General features: G+C 42.0%; 1 protein-coding gene across 1 annotated transcript in view; it reads right to left on the minus strand.

Annotated features, from left to right (window-relative positions):
* Positions 1 to 26,841, minus strand: part of HSD17B12 (hydroxysteroid 17-beta dehydrogenase 12) — a 97,800-nt gene that overhangs the window by 49,114 nt on the left and 21,845 nt on the right. The window contains exons 2-3 of the mRNA XM_075094309.1: positions 6,792 to 6,838; positions 2,218 to 2,293 (exon numbers count right to left, since the gene is read on the minus strand). Coding sequence (XP_074950410.1) covers positions 2,218 to 2,293; positions 6,792 to 6,838 — 123 coding nt within the window. The remainder of the gene's footprint in view (positions 1 to 2,217; positions 2,294 to 6,791; positions 6,839 to 26,841) is intronic.

Consider the following 26,841-nt stretch of genomic DNA (forward strand, 5'->3'; position numbering starts at 1 on the left):
CTCAGGCTTGCTTGATTATGCAGACTATCCTAATCCCTCAGCATATGCCACAGTGAACGAGGTATACATTTCAGTAGCTCAGTATTGTCAAAAGAAATGTTCTGAAAACCCAACATGAGTCATCTCATTTCAGAATGGTTTAGGAAAGAAAGCAGAAAAATGTTTGGGTGAGGCCTAACAGTAATTATGTATTACAGGCTGCTCTGCATAGGTGCATGTACCTATTTTTTTAACCTGAAAAACTCCCCAGCAGCTATCATGCAAGTGCTGAAAGCTCAAAGCAGTAAATTTAGCTGTCTTGTCACCATCATGCTTAACTCCCAAGGAGGAAGAGATTTCCAGACTGGTACAGAAAGGGCTATGACCACTTTCAGGAAGCCTGTCACTTCATGCTTCCAGAACAAGATATTTGTAGATATTTTTATCAGTTACCCTTTTACTTAGCAAGACAACTTTATACAGTATAGTAAGAAACGTGACTGCATACACCCATATATGGAGCAAACTACCATCCAGCTACTATAGCAAACCACCAAAAAGACCACCTTGTGGCAACTTCTGAACGTCTTTGCAGAAAGCTTCAGCACTCAGGCAGGTTACCTGACCAGTGATGCTTATGCTGTTTGATTTACACTGTGACTGTATTGACTATCACAGGTACATCCAGAGACCGCGGTGACACCCTTACACACAGGATACTAATGAACAATGCCAACTACTTCCAAACCATCAGATGATAGGACTTGATGCCACCTTTGCTCTAAGAAGGAATGCTCTCTACCACCTAAACATACACATAGAAAGGAAGACTTTACTGTCTAGAAAACAGTTCCATATGCCATCTTATATTGGACACTAACAATCAGAGACGGCGGCATTCACATCAACAGAACTGTATGCCCTCTGTCTTTCAGTAAACTAGTAAAGCAGTTACAAGTCCTGGAGTCTTTTAGTCATCCGTACATTCCCTAAGTAGCCCCATACAACTTAGTATAGGACAGTTTGTTGGGGCTAGACTTACAGATTATGCTTTAGAGTAAAGTGGTGCCACTAACAAATTTATTAAAAGTTTTAACAAACTCAAGCCAAAATAATACATTTATGACCTCTGAAAGAGAGCAGCTCTTGCAGTTATCTGCATTACATACACAAATAATTTTAGGGAAGTCTAAGCAAGACAAGGGAGGGCAAGACAAAAGCATGATCTTAAATATTTCTTTACCCAACATCATTACGCTGAGAAACCTCCTTTATAATACACAGCTTTTACTCCTGCTTATCAAAAACCTCTACACGCAAGGCTACATTTCTCACTTTATCTTGACATACTCTGCGTAAACTAATAACCTTGAATGAAATCTGCCTTAATAAGAGAGGTATAGATTGCAAGAGGAGTTCTTGTGAATTATGGGTATAACTTTGCTCTGATCAGAAAATGCTCTCTCAGCACAAGACTTGAGGAAGCTTTCTCCTAACTGACCCCACACAAATATCCATTTTACATTTGTGATTGGAATACTTAAGTTTCTCCCTTATTTTTGCATTACAGCCATTTACTACACACTTACTGAAGAAACAATCCCTCATACAGATTCTTAAACACATTAACTCATTCCCTATATTCCTATGGCTATGCACACTTATCACCCCCAAAAAAGCTTACAGCTCTCTAATCTGATCTTTGAGTAGTTTATCCAAACAAAATAAAAGAAGGGGGAGGAGGGGGAAGCTGCCTACAAGAAACTGTATTACCAGGTATGCAAGTGACTAACAAAGAACATGTTTTCAACAGCTTTGGGTTACAGAGAAACAACCCTTATGGCTGAAGCCCATGAAATCAAACTTGCTTCAAGCTGAGGGAATATTCAGATGAACTAACACCTAACATGTTTTTCTCCATATTTTGATTTTAGACAGCTAATATGGGGATAGGTGGTATTTTGGTCTGACCTGGTAAGCTGTTCTTACAGAAGACTTAAAGTTTTAGAAGTACTTATTCCAGAATTAAGCTCTATTGTTCTCAGAAGTTAAATATGAACAGCTGTAAAATTAATCTGCAAGGCCTTTACCACTTACATCTGTAACATTTCCACTTTGCACAAGAGCAAACCTTTTTCCAAATTAAAGATGTATATATTAGCTTGTATGAAATTCATGTGCAATTGCATTTATTTATAAGCATGCCTGTGAAGTTTAGGGAAGAAGTTTTCAACTCACGTATTTCACTAGCAACCTGGTCCAGTTTTTCTTTTGACCTACTGATCAGAGCCACTTTCATTCCACGTCTTGCTAACTGCAAGAAAACAAAAACAGTAGACATAAGAACAAACATAAATCACTTTCAAGTTAGTATCCTAATTAAAGGAATTGCATAATTAGTCAAACATCACAACAATATATGACCAGCAAGTTTAAAAAAAAAACAAAAAAAAAACCCAAACCAAACCAAAAAACACCCCACAATTTTAAAGAGACATGAAGGGGTAAACCAGCACAAATACTTTCATGCTACTTCTTACTTGATTCCCTTCAAGATAAAGGTATTATCTTCTCAGTCATCCAATACTGGTGCATAGGCACATTTATAAAATAGAAAACCAACAGCAGATACTTTACACAACTTTCACACCCCCTCTGCAAGTCAGAGCAAAGAACTTATTACCCATAATTAAGTTTAACATGCAAGTTAAGATATCCATGGTCACTTGAACAATGTTGCAACACTCAATACTTGTTTCCTTTAGTTAGACTCCACTCTTACTTTGTACTTATCATGGGTGTAAAGGTCAATTTACTCATGCAGTTTTTTTAGGGAAGCTGTGTAACTTAAGGTGTGGCCAGAGCATATCCTTGTCATCAAATCAGACCTACTGCTGCAGGTTCGTTGTGTGATCTAACAACTCAGTTTAAAACTGTCTGCAGGAAGACAGCTATGTATCTGGATTACTGTGCAATGAAAACAATACTTGTGACTACTCTAAGTCCCTGTTCCAGTGAAAAGTTAAAACAATATATCCAGAGTTCATAGTAACTCTACCCTTCAGACACTTAACACCTCCATACAAAAAACAGGTAAGTTCTTATTGCTCCAGTAAAACTCCTTCACTCTCTTTGGAAGCAAAGGAGAGTAAGTCTTCAATAAAATCTATAAAAAAAACACAGCATAGTATATCAACATCTTAAAGTGACTTAATCTCATTTATCTTTCTAGCAGAAGTAGGCAAACCAAGAAAGCTTCTTTCAGAGACAAGTATGACAAAGTTCATCAGCAAATGCCGTGCTTCACGCCCATGTATTATCTCTAAGCACAAGAAATCTCATACAAGATTTCTCATGAGCTGAGAGTGAGGTGCAATGAAAATGGAGTCACTCACATTAGGAACTGCAACAAACCACCACCAAGTTCAGGCTTATGCATAACTTATGCTTTCTAGTCAAGGAAATGGTCTAGTATTATAAGGATGATTGTCTAAAAGGGATTAACACATCCACCTCCAGATAAGCACCTGGCCTGCTGGAATAAACTTTTCATAAAGCCAAGCAGAAGGCTTGGAGGGCAAGAGGGAGAACGGAATAACATAGCATTCTCTCATTCTACAGGATCAAGGCAACAAAGGCAAATGCTTTACCTGAAAGTATCTCATCCTGTGACACCAAGGACAACCTGAAAGTAGTCTACTCAGAGTCTGAAATAGCTGTGGTCACATGGGGCAAAAAGCCGCAGAAATGTTCCTCATGGGTGCAAGCTCCAGACCATTAACACACAGTTTGCTTTCTTTCAGCAGTCATAACCTCTGGGCTCCCAGATTGCTTAAGTAGGTACCTGAGCTTTACCAAAAAATATTGAGCTGTACTTGTCTCAAACACCGAAGAAATAAAGCCATGCTAATGAACCCAGTTAGTGGAACCTCAGCATATTTAGAGAACTTCCACCACAAGAGTGAGCTTGAAAGAAACTGCTGCTATGTTGACATGAAAGGGACACGCTTTGAGAAGCACATAAATCTGGAAACGGAAACCCATTTGCAAGAAAACCAGATCAGTTTCTGCTGAGCACCCTGAATTCACTGGTAGAGGGCTAGTGAGTTGAAAAGAACCACAATAGTCCAAAGAGCAATAATGATCCTCTGAGATCCCAGTAGCTAATTAAGTTTTTATATAAGGGACAAGGAAGACCCAGTTGCTTTGTAGGCATTACCGTAACGTATAATACGTCATTATACTTGGATCTTTGGCCAGTGTCCCTAGGATCATGAAAAGGCTGAATGAGAGGACCTTAAAACTGACTACAAAAACTCACCCAGAGTAGCAAACATTGGAAAGATGCTCTTGTAGCCTAAGGACTGATGGAAGCAAGGGTCGCCATTCTAACAGAGTTGGTGGATAAAGGTGTCCGATTTCCTTAAATTCCATGTTAGTAACTACAGCATTTTCCACTTTAGTAGCAAAACACAGCTTCTGTTAAAGCCCTTTCTCTCCAAGACGGACAGGAATGTCATTGACAGCCCACCAAAGCAGAGTCAAAGCTCTTGTTAGAGGAGGTATGCCAAGAGGATCTACAAAAAGCAATACTAAGCAGACGTGCATTAGCAGAGTACCGCAGAGTACACAATGGGATCACAACCTCTGGTTTATCAGTAGCATACAAATACATGTGAGATTAAATTTAACTCATGATTTGTAAAAGCTAATGGCAGACACCGAGAGGGGCAAGACATAGCAATTCCTGACTATATCCTTCTCTTTAAGAACAACAACAACAAAAAAAAAACCACCAAAACGACAAGCAAAAAAAAAGTGTGCTGCTTTGGAATCAAAGACAGGGCAAGCATTACACAAACGGAATAAAACTTTCCTTTACTATGGCATTACCTTTTGTGAAGGGATGGCCTAGTGATAAAAAGGATCAGTGTTGACTAAAAATAAAGATCTTAATACTGCAGGAGTAAGAAGTGTAAAATCAGCTCTTTGCTTGGAAAACAAGGAAAGTAACCAACAGAGCAGAGTACAACCAGAGAATCCACAAACTTGTAACGTTCTTCCATCACTTACTGGTGACCACATCAAACTTTCAAAGCAGTGATTCTCAACATACCATTACACTTCTCACCCCAACTCCTCCAAAGAGAAGAAGTAATCTGCATGATTATAACCATAGCCATCAGTGCCCAGGCAGCTATATGCCAGTGGCTTTTATAGTAAGCTGTTGGGAATTTCTAGTATAAAGTCAAGCCTCTGCTGGCAGTCTTATGAAGACACCTCTAGAGTTAACCGAAAGATTGAGAAGTCTTTTTGGTTATTCCACATTTCACCCTGCATTCACATTGACTTCAAGTATTCTTCATCCATGTAAACTGTCAAAGGATAGACGTGTTTTATTATAAATAAATAACAACAATAAATTTTTTAAAATAGAAATATGTTTTATTCTATAGCCCAAGAATGAATATTTGTACCCTTTGGAGTGCTTTTGGGGTGCCCTGTGCCTATGGCAGAGAAGCTGAAACAGTCAAGGGTTTCCCAGCAGGATCTCATACTTGTGATCAGCTTTCCTAATAGGCGTCAATGCACAGCACACATTTGTGTTTGAAGGCAGACTGGTTTTCAGAGACATCAGCAGAGCATAAAGCAAGCTGTAGTTTCACTCATCCAATAACATAACATAGCTCCTGAAAGTAATCTCCCATGATGTTCCAACTGTTTCTCCCACACCAAAGAGCTTCCTCCTGACAGCCCTGTGCTATGCTATGGGGCACATGTGTCCTGTTTAACCTGGGCACAATGGCCTCCTTCCACTTGCTCTAGGCAGTTAAATTTAAGTGTTGCATCATTTGCTTCAGTGCCATGTAACTGGGATATTTGGCATGTATGAGCTGTCAGCTCTACGCCAGAACCAGGCGCTGTTGGCATCAGGCTTGATTCCCTTTGCAGCCAACTCCGCCTGTCTTGACCCAGTAGGACGACATGCTACTTTCTGCAAAGCAGAAAAGAATTTGGGGGCTAGGGGTGCAGGCAGCAGGGCACACAAGGACTGAAGGGAAATCTGAAGGGCAAAGACCACCCATAAAGATGAACACTACTTTCCCCATGGGCTCTGCAGAAGAAAAATTCCAGAAAAACAATCACTCACTGCTGATCTCCTCACACAAAGTCATGCTGTTATTTCAGAGAATGCAAAAATTAGTAGAGACAGGCTCACTTTGGTACTGATGCTGGAGTTAAAAGTTATTTTTGCTATAAATTGCTGTAGTCAGCACTGTTTGTCATGATGTTCTCTGGGCTTATAGGCTAAATTGACCCATTCTAACAGGTACTCTCTGTCTTAAGCAATACATTCCAGTACCATAGCTGGAGCCCACATATCCATAAAGAGCAAAAGTACAGTAAGAGATAAGAGTTAAAACCCAGCTTCAGAGACTTCACAAACTACAGCGAATAACTGGAAGATACTGCAGACAGCTAGAAATGCCATTTAGTCAGTGCCTGCAAATACCAAAATGAAATACCAAGAGTTGAGAACGTTAAAATAATCATAACAACTAAATAAGTTAAAAATAAAAACTGAAGGACAAGGTAAGGGCTGAAAACAGAATTTACAAATAAAGGAAAAGAACAAAAAGGAATACAACTTTTGGCTGGTCACCTGAAGGAGGCAAGGCAAGAAACCTCTTTCTTCACAGGGATCTATGTTAAGAGAAGGTGAGGAGATATGACCTGCTGCTTGACAGAGTTGAGACAGCGTGACATCTTGCCAAGGACCAAGATAGACTTGAAGTTAAAAGAATTCTTACCTCTTCTGCATAGGCTTTTCCAATCCCATCAGTAGCTCCTGTGACCACTGCAAAAGACAGGTATACATTAGTTGTTTCACAGAAATAACTGCAATGGGTATTTATTAGTAGGCCATTAAATGCTCATTCCAGCCAAGAGACAGATCAAAGCTCCTGGAATATGTGTACAACTTAAGTCTCTTAGGAAATTTGCACTAAAATCTTTCCACATGTAAGAAAGGAAAGGAAGAGAAGGAGTTATGAGCCTAACAGTTATTTTAAGAATCATGTTTGGTACCCCTTCTCATGCCAGTCCTCTCACCCACTGCACTGCTTCAGAAGCTTTGCAGACTAAGAGAGATTTCTAAGTTATTTAACTAAAAAAAAGCTCAGTTATGACCATTAAACCAGCTCTCAATTTAGTTTTAAGTATACAGTAAAATAAAAAAATATCTTAAAGCCTGTAAGCATCCAATAAAATAAACATTTTAGGACATGGGCAACAGGTCTCTGTTAGTGACTCTCCAGTAGATTTCAGACGCCTGTGACCATTGTGCTTGCCAGCAGCGAGTATGAGTGTCTGATGCAGCCACCAGTTGCAAGCTGGACTTCTAGAGCTGAAACTCTCACCCACTGGGATCTGTGTCAAGCCTCAAGTCTTTCTAGGATTCTTTTCCACATGCTGAGAAACTCTGAGTGACTCAACATGCCATTAGTTTGACAGATTATTCCAGGGCTCTCACCACACCAGTGGCTGATCATCTCAGTTTGCTCACTAAATAGCAACTTCTCCATCCATAATCTGCTTCTCCAACTACTTTTTAAGCAAGCACATTCAGCACCACTTCCTTTTTCTCTCAGGTCTTCTTTCTTAAACCCAATGACTACACCTCAGCATCCTTACTCTTTTAGCTCTCCACTCATTCATCTGTCCACGCTCTCACTCTCCAAGTGGCTACAGAATATACTAGAGTTTTCTGTTTGTCCCCATGTCATATCAGAACAGCTTGGTTTGTGCTTCCACTGTTTATCCCTGAACATAGGCACGTCCAAATAACTGGGCTTGTTTAATGTTTCAGAAAACAGCTAAGAGTGTTGGTTCACCTCTCAGGCCAACCTCTACTTCGGTGAATCTCACAGCAGAGGTGCTGTCTGGCACTGGGATTCAGCAATAACTTCCCTTCAGGGGACTAGAAGGAGACACGTTTGCGTGTCCCTAAATTGGAGACACATATATTTGACAGATGGACCACCCAGTGGATAAGGAATTGGCTAGATGGTTGCACTCAAAGAGTTGCAGTCAACAGCTCGATATCCAAGTGGAGACCAATGACGAGTGGCATTCCTCAGGGCTTGGTATTGGGACAGACACTGTTTAACATCTCTGTTGGTGACATGGGCAGTGGGATCGAATGCACTGCTGAGTGGTGTGGTCAACATGCTGGAAGGAAGGCATACCATCCAGAGAGACCTAGATGGGCTTGAGAGGTGGGTCCGTGTGAACCTCATGAAGTTGTACAAGGCCAAATGCAAGGTCCTGAACCTGGACTGGGGCAACCCCCGATATCAATACAGGCTAGGGGATGAAGGGATTGAGAGCAGCCCTGTGGAGAAGGACTTGGGGGTATTGGTGGATGAAAAGCTGGACATGAGCCGGCAATGTGCACTAACAGCCCAGAAGGCCAACCGTATCTTGGGCTGTATCAAAAGCAGCGTGGCGAGCAGGTCGAGGGAGGGGATTCTGCAGATCTACTCCACTTTGGTGAGGGCCCACCTGGAGTGCTGTGTCCAGCTCTGGGGTCCTCAACACAGGAAAGACATGGACCTGTTGGAGCAGGTCCAGAGGAGGGCCACAAAAATGGGAGGGATGTAACAGCTCTCCTGTGAAGAAACACTGAGAGAGTTGGGGTTTTGGGGCCTGGAGAAGAGAAGGCTGCAGGGAGACCTTATTGCAGCCTTCGAGTACCATAAGGGGGCCTACAAGAAAGCTGGAGAGGAACTTTTTACAAGGGCATGTAGTGACAGGACAAGGGGTAATAGCTTTAAACTGAAAGAGGATAGATTTAGATTAGATATAAGGAATAAATTCTTCACTATGAGGGTGGTGAGACACTGGAACAGGTTGCCCAAAGAAGTTGAGGACATCCTGTGCCTGGAAGTGTTCCAAGGCCAGGTTGGATGGCGATTTGAGCAACCTGGTCTAGTGGAAGGTGTCCCTGCCCATGGCAGGGTGGATGGAACAAGATAATCTTTAAGGTCCCTTCCAGCCCAAACCATTCTATGATTTAAGTAGTCACTGCTTGCAGATCACCCATAACAGCTAGCATGCAAACAGCAGCCAGAATATTTGTGTTTGAGTAACAACATCTAGGAAATGCAGTAACCATTTCAGTTTCTGTGCCTGCTAGCTGTAAACAAGTGGACATAATAAACTATGAAGCCGCCAAAGGTCCTGTGTGAGCCTGAATGGCCAGCCCACAGTGCAATAACAGGCTAAGAATGAAAGATCCAGTCATGCCCCTGACTCAAGCTAGATTTACAGATAACCATAGATGAAATGAAGGTACATACACACATATTTAAGCCTTGAAACCAGGGACGGTATATTTGAAAGATGCCATAGCTCCAGTGTGATAAGGATATGCAGAACTATACTGTTAGCGTACTAACCTAACACATACTGCACACACAGGATGCTCTGACTAGTAAACGGAGTCCTAGCTGCTGCACTGTCAGCCCAGTGAATTTTATTGAGAAAACCAAACGTCTGTGTCACAGTTTTGCCACTTCCTATCCAGCCACAACTACAGAAGTGTGAGTAACCGTTTTGTTACAGAAACAAATCCACATATAGAAAGGTTGAGCAAGGGTCCAAATGACAAAAAAAGCAGACCTTGGGAAAGAAGTCAAGAACACATTCCCAGGAGCCCACTTGCCTGCAACCAGACTTGTACCAATATTGTTACCCATTTAGCCAGGCAGCGTTAGAGTCCTGAAGGATGGCACCATCCCTCTAGTTCAAGGACTAACAAGCTTCAGTTTCAGCCTTGCTGATCTTGGGTTTCACATTATGCATTATCACACAATTCATTATTGCTTCAGCAAAACAATGAAATAATCAAGAGCACAGTGAAAACCTGCACCAGTACCACTCCCCATCAGGCTTACAACAGTAGTTGGACATGTTCTAAGTTGACCCAATATGGAAAACATTCAACTTCAGTGAATCAGTGAAAGGGGTTGTTTCCTTCATTATAATATGTGAGGTACCTAAAGAACAACCAATCCTTGTAACGTTTACAGATTGTTTCTCTTCCTTTCAACTCAAAATTCATGGACTTAATGGTTTTATTCCCAGATAACAAGCTCAGTATTTTAAAATACTGTTTTCTGACACTGCAAGTAGTTCAGCTTCTAGCAACTACAGCTGAGAATGCATGATCTGTAAGGTAGAACTCAAAAGAAAAAAGCATCTGTAGCACTTTAAAGGCCTAGTAAAGTGCAAGTACCATTTCAGTCAAGGATATTTACTTCATTTATTTGAGCCATTGCTTAGGTAAATTGCAATAGAATCAGCTGGAGCATGAGACTTAAGAAGCTGAAGATCAGGGATTTCTAACTGAAGTAGGAGTAACAGGATGGTTCCTCCCTTTTTAGGCCCTACTTCAAATTAAAATAACCTATAGTCTAGAGGTTAAAGTACCCTCCAAAACAAAACTTGAGAAATTTAAACAAATATGATATAAATAAATTATTTAAAATATTACAAAATCCCACCAGGGAAGAAAAAAGTACTTGAGCTATCACCTACATAAAGAGGCACCTAGCTGATACACTTTATTGTTTTGCTTCTGCAGCTAAAGGCATAGGCATTAGAATAAAGTACACAGCTAGTTTTTCTTAGCAATAAGGGAAATCCTCTTCTCACAAGAAGGCACTAATACCATCATTTTATTAGTGGCTCCCCTTTGAGAAAGGTCACTTTGTCTCCTACTCTGTGCTCCCACACCATCTTGAAGAACACACAGTACAAGGACTGCTTTCCAACATACAACCTAAAAAACACCTTTTTTCAGGCCGCACTTCTCTTCCTAAGGCCCTTCAAGAGCAGCCTCCTGGCTCAGCTCTCACCCATTCTAAGCAAATGGATTTCTCATCAACAGCTGCACTGGTGCAGAGGCCATCGAGGTTGGCACTAGAGGACTGCAATGGGAAACATGCACTAATACAGACTTGTCCTGCTGCTGACCAGTAGCACCCAGTTCAGCCAGGGAACTGCAGTTATTGCCAATTTATGAGATCCTAGTGAGCAGTTTGGTGGGTCAGAAAGGCTGCCCAGACAGATACCTGCCAGAGCAGAAAGCCAATACTTAGACCCTAGATTGTAAAAGCAAGGAAAAGAGGTGAGGCAAAGGCAATTGACTGCACCAACATCACAAGAGTCAAGATTCAGCCACCTTATCTTCCTCCATGTTTTGGATTACTTGAAGTGCCTATGCTATGGGGAAGTGGAAAGTAATAAAAAAGAGGCTTTGGTAAGACTTGTGCATTAGCAAGGCACTTATAATTTTCATATTGATTAGGTTCATCTCTAGTTTCCACTCTGGAGCAGAGCATTGCAGTTTTAACCACTACAAAGCTGTGCCAGTTAAACTAAATTTTTACTATCAACTTGATATGCTGAAGCTAGTTTAACTCCCAAGTGTGGATTAAGCTTTTATCTACAGACTGCCACCCAACAAAAGTTACAAACTGACTGCATTTGGCAGAGCTTAAAGAAGGCAAAGCAAGTAGGGTAGGCATAAGTTATTGTCTGCACAAGAAAGCTGCACCAGCTTGTAAGTGTGATTATACACATTTACTCAGCAGTCAGACTAACTGTAGTAGCTTCCCACTTCAGCCATCTGCCGTCTCCAGAAGAGAAGTGAGAAGAGTGCCCAGGCAGCTTGTGTGTGAGCCCACCAAATGAAAGTTTGCATGAATGGAAGCTTGTATTGAAGCACTGGCTGATTTTAGGCAAAGAAGTCAACATCCACCTTTCCCTGACTTTTGGGCTGTAGAGGAAAAGGGGAGGAAAAATAAAGAAAGGTATCCAGTAACATGACGTACTCTAAAAACAGCTCACTCTTAATAAATCAGTATATGCACTCCTATTGGGCTGGAGATGTTCTACCCCAGGAAGTTACCACTAGCCAGGGTTCAGCAGCTCTGGACACAAGGTATTTCAAAAAAATAGTCAGAATGCATGAAGAGATTCCCGTCTCAAGACATGGTTTTTTGAAACTAGCATATGTGTAAGTACAGAGCTGACACGTGCAAGACTACAACATCTCTTCTCAGTTCTGAAAAACCTGCCCAAAGACTCCTGCTCCAAGTCACAGAGCCTGCAGAGCCTGGCTCTAGTGAGTCCAGCACACTGAAAGGAACATCTCTAGCTCTTCTATGTAATGACACTTTCTTGACTGGGTAAAACTGGCACAATCATTATAATGGGTTACAGATGTATGCATGGGTTTTATCCTCTAGTCCCAGCTTTCATTTCAGTTGTGCATGAACAGTCTTATATTCCAACTGACCCTATACTGTTCAAAATGGTAGACAAGAAGTGGGAAAGCTGGTAAAACACTTAAAACCACCACTCAAGCTAGCTATTAGTGTAGAATACAGAATTATAAGTGACTGAAGCCACCAATGCCTTGGTTACAGCCTTACTAAAGAGTAAGTAAGCAAAGAGAAACTTCCAGTGTAGCATCAAGGTCTCCAAACACAGAAAACAGTATAGGGCATCATCTGCTCACGCTGCTGGAGGAGGTTATGCCAGACATGGGCTGTAGATCTTTCAGCTGCTGTTGCATATATACAAGTCAACTGCACAAGAACTCAGACCAGCAATAAAATTTTTAATTACAGTATTATGCTTTACACATCATGCACTCATTTCCATAGATCACCAAAATCTCCACCTTAGGACAGTATAGTGCCTTTGTCCTAAGGACTGTGCCAGAATTTTGCTTCCTATATTGGGGGGGGGGGGGGGGGGGGGGGGGGGGGGCGGGGAGAAAAAACCCTTTACAACCTCTGCTTTGAGTTTACTTGTACACCTTTGACCTCTTACAATGATCTCTTCAGTTTAAGATACAGGAACACAGGAATCCACCATAGCAGGTACACAGGAATCCAACACAGCCTCTACTACTGGACTAGTTATTGTTAGATGCAACTCACTAATTCTCTAAACCTTCAATACCACCTGGTCACTTCACTTCCTAATGTTTCGTATGATGCGTTTCACAGCTTTTGTCACATACACAGCAGACATGATGCAGTTCATAAGCATTGGCATCATTTCCTGTCCAGCACCAAACTCAAGGCAACCCTTGACAAGCACAGGGCAAAGTTAAATGACCTCAGCAGTTAGTGAGATGCATGCTCTTGCACTAAAAGGGAACAGTGTTCTGTTATTAAAAAAAAAAAAAGCCATAGACCAAGCCCATGAAACATGTTGCGTAACCAACCAGTAACCTCAGAAGAGAAACATGCCCCGTGGTACGTGACTTTAGGGGCTAAAAAAGGTAGACTCTTCTCCAGAAGGCTTACAGAGGCGTGAATATGCAAATGCTTCCAACAGCACCTGCATCCTTCAGAAATCCCACAGCCCATGGCTAAACAGGCACAGGATAAGGTACCACCAACAGTGCAGGAAGCTCACATGTTCTTTCTGCTTTGAAGAAGTAAGAGCCACTGCCTTCCCAAATAAGAGGTCACCTAGAAAACATCCACCAGCTCCTAAGAGGTATACTGGATAAACATCACCTGCTGTTGAAAAGGGGACTACCACTCTACAGCCAGGCAAAAGCAGGGCCCAGCAGACCAAGGCAGTCTGTTTTGCGAATGTAGTGAATATGAAGGCCCAGAAAGAAAGTTTTTACCTGCTTCTTGTGCAGCCAGGACATCTTAAAACAAAAGCAAAGAGTGGTGCAGTAAAGCATGAGGCAGGCATGTAGAAATCATCTCATCTCACGATGGGAGCAAGGACCAGCATTGACAGAGGGAGAGGGAGCAACAGCAAGCACAGAAAATTCTACTGTGGTTCTGCAGAGCAATCACACTGAAACAAGATTATAGATTTGTGACTCCCCAATTCAAGGTTAGGCTACAGTGAAGACAAAGCTTAAAGAGATCAAGCCTGCCTTCAGATACAAACACACATTTTCCATGGCAAAATAAGCATTTGAGATGCCTTGTGGAGATAAAGCATGGCATACTTTTATCCATGTTGCTGCTAGCAAACAGCACCAGGCATACTCCTTGCACTGCTTTGACTACCTGCACAATGAAGCTAACAACTATTATGCATGTTCTCTACTAGCCTCTTCAAACTACAAATTCATTTCAGTTCAGCCATTTTCCTGTTTCCATTAAGAAAAGCATGAGTCTTTAGATAGTCTTTCAAAGTACTGCAGATGCACTCATGCACGTCTACCTAGGAAGAACTCAAGCCACTAACAATGTTATTCCCCCTAGAAAGATGTGGGTCCAGATGTGGGAATACCTATACTCTTCCTGCCAAAAAATTAAGCTAACAAAGAGATCTTGTGGAGGGCAGCTCAGCTACATTTCTCATCCCGAGAGGTATTAAATTTTGTTGCCAAAATGGCCACTGCAGAGCTAGTCTCTCAGCTACATCCTCCATTCACACAGAAGAGCCATCCCTGTCCTGCAAGACTGAATCCAGATATGAGTGAGGGTCTGTCACAGCACAGCACCCAGCTGTAGCAGACATCCACACAAAGAACAAACTAGGAACCTATCATGTCTTGTTAAAGCAATATAGTTGAAAGAAACTTCATAGCAAAGCTAACCTTAGCCTAGGTTTAAAGCATAACACATAAATAACCAAAGACTCGAGATTCTTCTGCTACGAAACACAGAGGCTATATTAAGAATATGACAGCTCCTGGGGAAAACAAAAGCTGGCAAGGGGAGGAAAGACTATCCCTGCTTGGCATCAAGCAGTGCTTCATTTATTACAGATTTATATAAATCACTGGCATTTGACCAATACCAAGCTTCTAGATTATCTCCAGCCAACAAAAGTACTTTAGTCTGTGCTAGTTAAAAATACTCTACTTTTTGTCCTCAGCTTGCTAGGAACAGCTATTTTTAGTAAGAGCCCAATCAACCTTATCAAAATCATGCATCAAAAATAGACTGGAGAAACACTGGAAGCAAATACTATTTTTAGCTGCTCTGTCTATCCCTGCCGTTACCCACAAATTCTGACTGCACAGACCATGCACAAGTCCTTAGTTATTCTAGGCAGATCCTTGTTGTGACCCTTTTTTTCCCTGAACACCTGAATGCAGAAAACACTCGATTGATTAAAGATTAATACAACCGCAAACCGTGACAGCTGCCTTTCGTCTGAGTGCTTTTGGGGAGGGGGAGAATATGGGATGACAGAGAGCTTGCATCAGTATTCCTCTTGGGGATCTATTACATGGAAAGAAAATTGCTATTTCAATTCCCTTTTGTTGCTAAAAATAGCAGCCCGCAATTGATTCAAGCAAACAGGGCACCAGCTTAGCAATGCCAAATTTAGAAACCACTGAAGTCCCAAAGAGTGAACGCTAACGCAGTCTAACACATGCCAGCTCATATTTAACAAAGAACAAAGAAGATAAGCATGCCGGCTGCAAGTTAATAAGACAGCAGTAACTCCCTGCATTTTTATTAAATAAAAACAGAAAACTCAGTGCAAAAATAAGACAAACTTCACTTCTATTCTGAATTTAACTTGCTGAAATAGGAAGCCTCATCAGAAAGATCATCTGTACTGAAGCTGACGTCCTGGAAATTATGTATATTTTTTTCATACGAAGGGGGTTTTTTTCTGCACAAAGGAGCTAACACCTAATGGTCAGGCTTAGAAAAGACAGGCTACAGAAAGAGGTTCAATTCCCAGAATCAAACACTTACTTGGTAACAGCTTGTGTCTAGGAGCTTGGATTGTGGGTAGAGAAATATTCTATAAATATCGCAGCACTAACAAAATTTCCATTTCATCCAGAACTAAAGCAAGAAAGGGTTTTGGTCAGTACTCTCTCAGGATTTCTTTAGACTTGAGAGCTAGAAGCAATCTAAAAATCCCAACAAGAAAACCATACAGAAGAGTTCATGAAAGTCACCGGCAATGTTTATGCCGTATCAGTTCCAATTGCCTCTGTAAGAGCTCTCCCAGTTCTGGGGTGACCTTCCTTCACCTGCTCACATTCAAATCTTTGCCATGAGGTCTTTTTCTCCTGTTAGTCATGGGCTGCAATGTTATGGATATGGGAGTCTGTGAGGAAAGGGGGAACTTTGTCATCCTGTCTCCTGCATTCAGAAGCCACCACCCCATCCTGTTACAAATTTAAGACCTTTGCTACTTTCAAGGCTTTTGATCCAGAAACTGTCAGGTGACTCCAAGAGTACCCTGACATCTGCAATAGTGAGGATGTTGCTCAGATGATCTGCTCAGGTCTGTTTGAGTTAAGTGTACACAAAAACTCCTGCTGCCTTGTGCTCATTAAGACATTACCATAAGAGTTGCTTTACTGCATAGTATTAATATTCAGCAAAAACAAAGTCTTATGTGTTCATCATTGTGAAACATGTGATAGATGCTGACTGTCACTGCAAGCATGACCAGGCCAAGAAAGCACATGCATGGAAGTCATTAAAGTACCATCTCTGGTTCTTCCTGCCTGTAGGAGAGGGTGAACCCAACAGGAAAATTTTGAAAATCAGATAGCTCAGAACTGGCACCATCTGAAAGCTTTTAGTGTCTTCGCCACTGGAGACAGGCATAGGTAAGTTGCTTTTCTGAGAAGGAACTAAGCAACCAGTAGAAGGGCCTCCAGGTTTGGAGCCTGCAAAGCTGGAAGAAGGCTCCACATAAGAAGCCACTAGAAGAAATTTGAGATTTCCCCCCCCCCCCATATATTTGTAACAGGCAGAAAAATAAATTCAAGTCAGTGACGTGGCAACAAAAAAAACAACACCTGCAAATAGAAGAGGATAACAAGTGATCTTAGCAAGCTATGAGCATGTTCATTTCAAGTCAAAGCTATGCAAGGTGTCAGAGTAACCACAAGCATAGAAAAGAAGTAGACATTGGGATAAAATGCAGCGCTAGATCCATTTTAAATCAAACGGGAAACCCTGCCAAACTTTTAAAAAATGTGATCAGTTTAGACAAGAATAATGCTCCAGACCTAAGAGGCAAAAGAAAATAACTTTAGACAATGACCATAAGAAACGATGACTGCGAAGGTGACTGGGACCAAAGATAAGAATCTTAGAATATCATCAGGAGCTACCCAGGGAGGCATCTACAATGGTTCAGACCAAAAAAAAAAAGGAACTTTATGATGATAAAAACAAATTTTTAGTTACATTCCTCAGGGACTGATCTCAGCACAAATCCTGTTCAGCACTGTGACCACCATGCAAAGAATGCTTTATGAACTTCACAGACAACCTAGCTCCTGAGAAGGACCACAGCATCACACTGCAGAGTAATAAAAACATAATAATGCCAGATATTACGTGGTGACATGATGGTACCAGCTGTCAAGACACACACTGAGGACTAACTTTGCTTAGAGTTGAGGTAACCATTGTAAGCAATGGAAGAAAAGTACCTGGGGTGTAGTGGCTGAATATAAAACGGACAATAAACTGCCATTCTGGTGCAGCTATAAAGACAACTTATATAACCTGACTGCATCCACTGAGGTGCTTCCCATAGTAATAGAAAGCAATAATACATTAATTTAAATGGGAATAGCTGGGAAAAAAAAAGGCTGCTAAGATGATAAAGAATTACCTGTTTTGAGAGATGAGTTTAAAAGGGTTTGTTTGCTTCATAAGCTCATGTAGTGTAACCACCAGAAAAGGAAAAGCTCAGGTTAACTTTGGGAAGAAAATATAAGTTGGTCACAATTAGGACCTTTCAAAGGAGAAAAAAAATTCGTGACTCTGAAGAGCACAGTACGGGTAAGGAACCTGACCTGCTGGCGGAGCTCTGAGATGCAAGACAGTAGTGCAGGACAAGACAGACATAACTCTGGAAACAAAACTACAAACTTACAACAACATTCTGTTCATTGCTATCCATTTAGTGGATGAGAAGGAAAAGGAGAAGCAAAAGAAGCCTGACTGTAATTTGTTGATTGTTTTTGATCGTGCTATTAATCACATGCTTCTAGGCTTCCTCAGGTTGTCAGAGGGCATCAGAGAAAGTCTCTTTTTTTCCCCCTCCCCATCTCAATATACGATTTGAATACCAGAATGTCTCTGCTCATCTCTTCATGAAAGAGAGGGTAGCTGCAGCTAGAGATGTGAGACAAATGCACGGTGGTCCTAACAGAACAGAGGCTCTGATTTCATGATGAGGATCTGAACCGGGAAGGGGGTCCCTTCTGGAATCCCATATTGTGCTGGCAATAACTCAAATCATCTTATTCAAGGACCTCCATATTCAACATGAGGATACCAGTCTCCAAAAACATCTAGGGCATGAAAAGAAGCAACAGCACCTTGCAACAGCTTTTTAAGACCAGACTATGGGCATGAAACTCCATAATTTTTTGCCGTATATGTCAAGAGACCCCAGATTGCAGTGCTAAACACAACCTTTTCTCTACACCTTTGAGACACTGGCTGACCTTTCCCAGCTTCACGACCTGAACTATTTAGAATTATACAAAACAAAAGTCTTGAAGAAATCTTTAAATTACGGTTTGGGTACATTTCAAGCATAATGCATCATTCAGTATGGGCACAGCACATCCTGACAAATCAGGTGATTAGAAAAAAAACCCATGTAACCTAATAAAAAGATCCTGTCATCGTTCACCTGCTCCCTCCATTTGCACATATCCAGCTATCTATATCGGAAGCGAGGGAAAAAAACATAGTGTAGACAAGCTCCCTCAAAGTATAACAGTTTTATCACAAGAATAGACCTTCCAGCTCAGAAAAGAGATCCAGCTAACCCAAGACTTGGTTGCTGGCAGTGGTCAGTAACAGGTACTGAAGGGAGAATTTAAGAAGCTGCCAAGCACACTGTGATACCTCTCCAGGATACTCTTCCTGTCTCCAGCTTGCAGCTCCATAATTTGCTGGACTACAGCTGGTGATTTTAGACAAATTCACAGGAGAAAAATCTTTCGAGATCTTTTACAATTTTTTTAATCCACGTAGCACTCAGCATCTAATACAGACTGTAACAGGAAGCTACAGAGCTGAACTACATCCTCCATGGGACAGTACCATCTTCTGTTCTTCTTGAAACTGATCTGCTAGTTTGGGATTTGGTGCTTTCTCCACCATCTCCTGATCATGGCAAGCAATGATGCCAATCACTTTGCTTAACTTTTTCTCTGCCCTTTAAATTGAAGTTGTGGATTTTCAAGTTATTTTATATACTTAAACAGGTAAATCTAATGTATATAACAAAATTTATAAGATTAGACATTCAGGCAACCCTTTGATGGGAGCCTCTATCAGAATCTCTTTGGACTACGGGTTTGCAGATAGCAAATGAATTAAAAAATCAAGTACATTTAAAACACCAAAAATATGTAAGTATATTCCATCTTTAGAAAAATCATGCTCCTTACCTATCTCCAGAATTAAAATCTTCATTCTGAATGCAAGTTACCGAGTAGAATTTCAGTGTGTCAACAATACACCAAAAACAGGCAAACCGGGAAGCACAGAAAGACCAAGAAAACTGACACTGTAGAAACTGAGTTTCCTTCTTAACTTCCAGCTCCAATGAACATCAAACTGCAGAATTGCTCAGACATTTCTTCACCACCCTCATCAGCACCCTGCCTTGTGCCAAAGATAATAAACATTTGCAACATCTAAGTCTGCAGCAAGGACCTGTGAGCCCAAAACAAAACATTGTCTGGGAAATACAGGTAGATGGTCTCTGAGAAGACAGGGCGCTACAGATACTCTCACGGGTATGTTCTCAAATAATGCACCCTGTCAGCTTTCAGCTCATGAGCCCATCCAGACCCAAGTCATCTCCCACAGAATCACTGGGTGCCTCCACATAGAGCCTTTCACCCTCCCAGAGACCTGAGGAATGCCTTGGGGCTCACACATTACCCAGCACCGCACCCAAGCTACGAACTTCCTTGCAGTGCAGACCCTGGGAAGGAAAGCGGATAGCCAACACAGTCCCAGGTGGGAGCCAAGCTGGCTTCACCCTACTTGCTGCTGAATTGGTACCAATACCCCAGCTACGTGCAGGGTGGCTGTGTTAGAACCACATACCAGCACGGTGCTCCTTGGCATTTTTTGGCGGACAGAACAGAGCTTACTAGCTAATCTAGGTCTGCACGGATTAACTTGGCCACCGTTGTACCTTCCTGCTGAAGGCACACACAAGGCTGACCAGCCTTTTTGCTCTGGCTCAGACCAGCCACACCAGGCCTGTGCTCACTCGATGCAGTCACTAGTATGTTTCTGCCTTACCTGCTTTTACCTCTAACATTTTTCCAACCTGGGTACCATTACCCTTCACGACAGTAAGACAATTTAGGTCCAGCCTCCAATCCTTGACATCTCCTTTACATCACGGTTTCAAACTCATCATAATCTAAACAGATAGAACAACTGGAAATGCATGGGTTGCTTAATTTCTTCTGGAATACCACCTACCACTATACTTTTTTCCACAAAGCCGCTTTCCTAGGGTTTACAAACCCTAACATGCAAAAATGAAAAAGTTCCATTTTTAGAAGGAATGTTATAAATCAGGACAGGGAGGTTACTAGGTAAGTCACACCACATGCTCAGTAAATTATATTCCCATACACAAAAGGTGCACAATTGTACCCAAAAACCCTTAGAAAGGTCTCAATCTACAGTACCTCTCCAAATAAGATCAAAATCCAATCCATTTCCCCCCCTTAAAGATGGCTTAACTTGTCTGTATATACAGTCTTAAGCATACTGAATCTCCACTTCTAACCCAAAAAGCATCAGTAACCAGCCATCCTAATAATTTTATTGCCCTTACATTTGTGAGTACCTACCATTATTTATCATAATGCTTAAGTCTGGCCCTGCCCCAACAAGCCATTTTGGGTACTAGTGCTCCCGAGACTTCAAGAGTTTTTAAAATTATAAATAAATAAAAACTAATCAGGAGATAGTTGACTTAGACCATCAGCTACTGATAGAGTATTTGTACAATTTTAACTTGTTTCTCTCAGTCCTCTTTTAGCATTTGAGATGCTACATCTCCCACCATTCAGGTGAAACCTGAGTATGCAGCTAGACCCATCGCCCTCCCAGGCAGGTCCCCCTCAGGCCCTGAGCTAACTCAGCTCCAGCAGCAAGCTGCTCCTGGTTGCCACCTCTCACAAGCAACAACTCTTCCCCAACACCAGAAAAAGCAGCTAAGAGTCACTCAAAAGCAAGCTCCTATCACCGCAACAGCAAGATGCCCATGACTGGGTTCAGGGAAAAAGGAAGGGGCCAGCAGCAGAACCAGCTGCTCTGGTGACAGCAGTCCACACTGACCTCCCTGCCAACCTAGATGGCTCTTCAATGGTCCTTTTAAGGACCTGAGAGAATGGCAGAAGATGTGCCAGGGGAGGTTTAGGCTGGATATTAGGAAAAGGTTCTTCACCCAGAGGATGGTGGAGCACTGGAACAGGCTCCCCAGGGAGGCAGTCATGGTGCCAAGCCTGACAATATTCAAGAAGCAGTGGGACAATGCCCTCATAGACATGGTGTGAATTTTGGTGTTGTCCTGTGCAGGGACAGGAGTTGGACTCTATGATCCTGGTGGGTCCTCAGGACATTCTATGATTGTGTGATTCAAGGAGCAACTCTTAATGAAAGCCTCAGGCTTTCCACACACATACAGGGCAGCTACACTACTGAGGTTCAGAAGTCCAGCACCCTAGAAAGCAACTGTAACATGTGGCACTCCTGCCATGAAGAGAAGTTTGTGCTCTAGATTCACGGTCAGTGAGATTTACTGCCTCACCATCCTAAAACAGCTTTGCTTGGAGCCCCTGCTGCCATGCACTAGCCACTTCTCAATATCCCAGACCAGAAGAGATCTCCCCACTTCTATTTTTAGAAGTCAGCTGACCTATATAAATTTATTGCAAAGAGATATTCAATAGCTTCTCCAGGAAGTAATTTTATACCTGACAAGTACCCCAAAACCATACATGAAGCTATTTCTCAATAGCACTGTCACATCAGGGTATTTTGGGGGCAAGCAGAGAGAGGGCAGCTGAGGCAAACAGTCCAGCTGTTCGGCCCCTTCCCATGCCTTCAGCTCTATGCACCAGAGCAGTTCACCCACTGCAGACAATAAGCAAAGCTGCGTAAGCAGCCAAGTACAGAAGATGAATGAATTGTGCGATGCTAAAGATCTGAGAGTTGAAAAAAATCTAATGCATGAATTAAAATCCATGCCCTCATTCTCCCACTCCCTTTCCCCCAAAAAGAAATGTATAAAGCAGGACATAAAAGGAGGAGAGAGAGAGGTGGGAAAAACATGGTCTAACACATTTATAAAAACTGATGGCCTGTCACCCAGACACTGATGAATATTTTTTACAGGATAAAAATGGCAACCTAGAGTCTAAAAATAAAATGCTGTGCTGCAGACCTGTCTGGTTCAGCAACACCACTGGAATACAAACACACTCCTCCCTTGCTGGTACAGCCTGACTAAGATTTCAGAATAAGGGGGGGGAAGCAACAAACTAAAAAAACACTGTAGAACATAACTTCTATTTTCAAGGGAAGGGATTTGGGTTTTGTGAGGTTTTTTAAATAAGAATTTAGATTAGCATTATACTTTGCTTGCATTGTATAATTGCAATTAAAAAAAAAACTCCCAAATTTGAAGTGATTGATGAGAATAGCAGACTACCTCTCCCTGCACAACACAAATTTTTTTTTCTTCCCTTCACCAGACAATTACAATACAAGAACATATTTATCAGTGTCTTTAAATTGTAATGTCAGTAAGCTTAAAAACGTATTTTTAGAATCATGCTGCACAGAGAACTGTGGACACTGCTAATTTCAAAGCCACCCCACCCCCAGAGACAGAAAATAAAACCTTTTACTTCATTCTACCTTAATATTTAGACTAAAAACCTGCTTAACTGAGAAGCAAAAATGACTGAACATCATTCACAAGAAACACTAATTTCTCAAGCCTATCCACACTGCAGACAGGCTGCCTTATGCAGTAAAGATGCTATTTTTGGCAAGTGATGCAATAGCTGCAAGGGCTCTCCCAGAACCTTTCATTTAAGAGCCCAAGCCATATTAAAACGTGTTACAAGATACCTAATAACCCTGTATTGTCACCTTCCCACTCTCTGCACCAGCATGCTACCCACACAAGTCACCCTTTTTAAAGTTGTATCTTCCAAGAAAGAGTCAGACTTTACACATTAGAAGTGTATATATATGTCCATCAGCAAATACACCTGCCCTGCGCAGTATATGACAGGAAAGTTACACAACACTATAGACGGATTTCCTGACCTCTTGATTTTGTATTAGAATATGAAGCAGCTTGGTTTCCTTACTGAATTTCTGTGAAGACTTCGTAACACCCACAAAGCTAATAACATCTAATCCTTCCCAAAGCTATTTCCATTCTTCAAGATCTTTTAAAAAGTCCTTGTGTATAAACTGACAACTGTTAAGACACATTTCTGCTATGTGGCTGTTTTAACGGCTAAAAATTCTAAAAACAGAAGAGTTCCAGAGATGCTAGGGCTTTTAAAAATTATTTTTGAAGTAGAATAGGGATTTTTCAGCCCTCTGGATCTGTGGATCCTTTAGGTTTTGCAACAGCCACGTGGACCTCCATGTAACTGATCGAAGCTTACTGTTAAGTTTTCCACTGACCCCTTATAAATTCAAATTCCACCTAGCCCTTCCCCAAAAACAACAGAGGTATTCCTTAAGTCAGATCTACTCAAGAAACTACTTTTATTTGACTTCTGATCTCCAGGGGCCTACGAGGGAAGAAGACATGCAAGGGCCATAAAAAAAAACAAACCACTTACTGTTTTGAATGTGTGGTCATGGACACAATTCATTAATAAATCCATGAGCCCAATCTGCTGCCATGCAGAGCTTGATTCCTTTGCTTAACACATGCAGGGTATATATAGCAGTTCTCACCTACTATTTCAGACGATCCACTTATCAGCCATAGCCAGCATTTAAGGCTTAGGAGGAATTCCCCTGCATGTATCATGTATTTATAAAAGCTCACATTTGGCTTGGGTTTTGTTGATTTTTTATTTCCAAACCTTTGCTTTCATGATCTATTTAAATTCTACATTAACTCCTGATTATGTTTCAGGCTTAGATTTTTTTTTTTTTAAAAGCAGCCATAAAACAAAAACCAACTTGAGCACCAGTCAATTCACACCTTCCTTACTTCACAGGACAGTTTGTACAGCCTGCAGTTAGCATTGGTAGCGTTAACATTTGCTTCCAGTTTTACACCTTAGCTCCTAAATGCTGATCAAGAGAGAGCATGTGTACAGATGGATCCGAGCACAGCAAAATAATTTGCTTTGTTTTAGGGTATCTCCGAGATCTTCCACGTTGCGTACCATGCAAGAAAGACAAGTAGAAGAGCTTGACAACTCTTTACTACTTGTTAGGAGCAGTCAAGTTCTGCCTCCCCACCGCCCACACGATATATTTACTTCCTCCCCCTCCAACACAAGCATGGGGAAGCCGATGCAGGTAGAATTTGTAACATCCACAGACTATCTGGGGAAAAAGGAATCTGGCTGCAAAGCAACAAGACTTGGAGAGATTTCATTCAGAAGCTATATACAGAACAGGGAATTAAACTCTCAGAGATCCTGACTGCTCAGAAGTAGAACAAAAATTGAGGCAGGAAGACACCCAGTAATATTTTATTCATTTTAGCTGGAAGCAACATTAAAACAAGCTGTACACTGAGAAGTTAGCATTTGCTCTAGGGAAACAGAGGTATGAAAATAAGGATTCCGCAGAACAGCTGAAGTGCCAACAAGACTCATGCCCAAACGGCATAACCTGCTCAAAAAGTAGCGAAGTTGAAGCACAGAGACTTTTATACCTGAAGCCCCAAAGCAGCAGTATAGGGAGCATCACACAGGGGCCGTGTGAAGGCAGCAGGAGGATAATAGCTGTGGAAAGCAAGCTCAGGCCCTTTAACGCATAATCGGTGGGAAGCAAGAGTACAAGCGTACGTCTACTTCACTCCTGCACCACAGGAACAATGACAAGCCAGGAGACCAGGCCAGTTACTATAGCCAGTTCCAGTGGTTTTGCCAAGATGAAGGAAGAGCACAGCAGCAATGTTAAGATATGTCATGCTAAACAAAGGTGAGAAACATTCACCAGTGGCACAAGAGCTGCTCCCATTCACTTTATAAGTGATCTGGATAATAGCATCGAGTATAGCCTGACGAAGTTTGCTGATGACACCAAGTTGAGTGGGGAAGTAGACACTCCAGAAGGGAGACCTGCTCTGCACGGAGATCTGCCTAGGCTGGAAGAGTGGGCCAACAAGAACCTTATGAAGTTCAGCAAGGACAAGTGTAAGGGAAAACATAATCCAGGAGTGCAGTACAGACTGGGATCCACCTGGCTGGAGAGCAGCTCTGTCAAAAGGGACCTGGGGGTCCTGGCGGACAGGAAGCTCAACATGAGTGAACAGCGTGCTGCTGCGGCCAAGAAGGCCAACAGGATGCTGGGTTGCATCAAAAAGGGCATCACCAACAGAGATAAAGAAGTCATTATTCGCTCTACTCAGCACTTGTCAGGCCACACCTGGAGTACTGCGTACAGTTCTGGTCCCCGCTATACAAAAAGGATGTGGACAGGCTGGAAGGGGTCCAGAGAAGGGCCACCAAGATGATCAAAGGACTGGGAAGCTGCCATGCAAGGATAGGCTGGGAGAACTGGGGTTGTTCAGCCTTGAGAAAGGAGGCTCAGATGGGATCTCATCACCATGTACCAGTACTTAAGCTTAGGGCAGCTACAAAGAAGATGGAGACTCCCTTTTTACATGGAGTCACATGGAGAGGACAAGGGGGAATGGACACAAGTTGCTCTTGGGGAGATTCCGATTGGACACAAGAGGAAAACTTTTCACAGTGAGGAGAGTCAACCATTGGAATAATCTCCCCAGGGAAGTGGTTGACTTGACCATGTTGGACACCTTCAAGAGTCATCTGGACAGGGTGCTGGGCCATCTTGTTTAGACTGTGCTCTTCCCAGAAAGGTTGGACTAGATGATCCCTGAGGTCCCTTCCAACCTGTGATTCTGTGATTCACCCAGCCCACCACTCCTCATGTGAGGCTGCATAACTATGGGACTGCAGGTCCACCTATCATATCTTTATTACATCTGCATGCAGCTTGTCTAGGAAAAATGTGGACTGCCTAACATGACTGCTGTAAGTGAAAGTCTCCAGCACTTAAGCTAGGTATTAAAATTGAAGGGTTTAGTGCCCTAATTAGCCTAGATGCCACCTTAAAGTAGTATACATTAAATGAGAAGTATCTTCTTGTTTACAGACATCGTATCTTCTAGTAAAAGATTATGCTTCTATTCCCCCCAAATGGAAATATTCAAAATTCCAGGTCACCCAAATCTTCAGTTCCCAAATAAAAAAAAAAAAAGGTCAACCAGACCATTTAAGCTGCCTGTTGCTACCCAAGACACAAACCAACATCAAATATGACTCTTCCTCCCTTCCCCCTTGCTAGTTTGAAATGAAGTATCTGCAATCTTGCTAAAGTAGCTCTTCTGGGGAGAGAAGAAAACGCCCCTCAGGGTGTCCCCTCTGGCAGGTTCAAGGCTGACTGCGTTCACTCCAAGATCCAGGAGAAGCTAGTGTGCATGTTTGTGCTATCCTAGGAAGGGCTCAAATCCATTTATAACCTCTCACTCTAAATAAGACCATTATTTCTGTTAAAAGCAGAGGCCTCTCAGTTGTACTGAAAA

The sequence above is a fragment of the Phalacrocorax aristotelis genome, chromosome 5 (genome assembly GCF_949628215.1).
Source record: "Phalacrocorax aristotelis chromosome 5, bGulAri2.1, whole genome shotgun sequence".
NCBI lineage: Eukaryota > Metazoa > Chordata > Aves > Suliformes > Phalacrocoracidae > Phalacrocorax > Phalacrocorax aristotelis.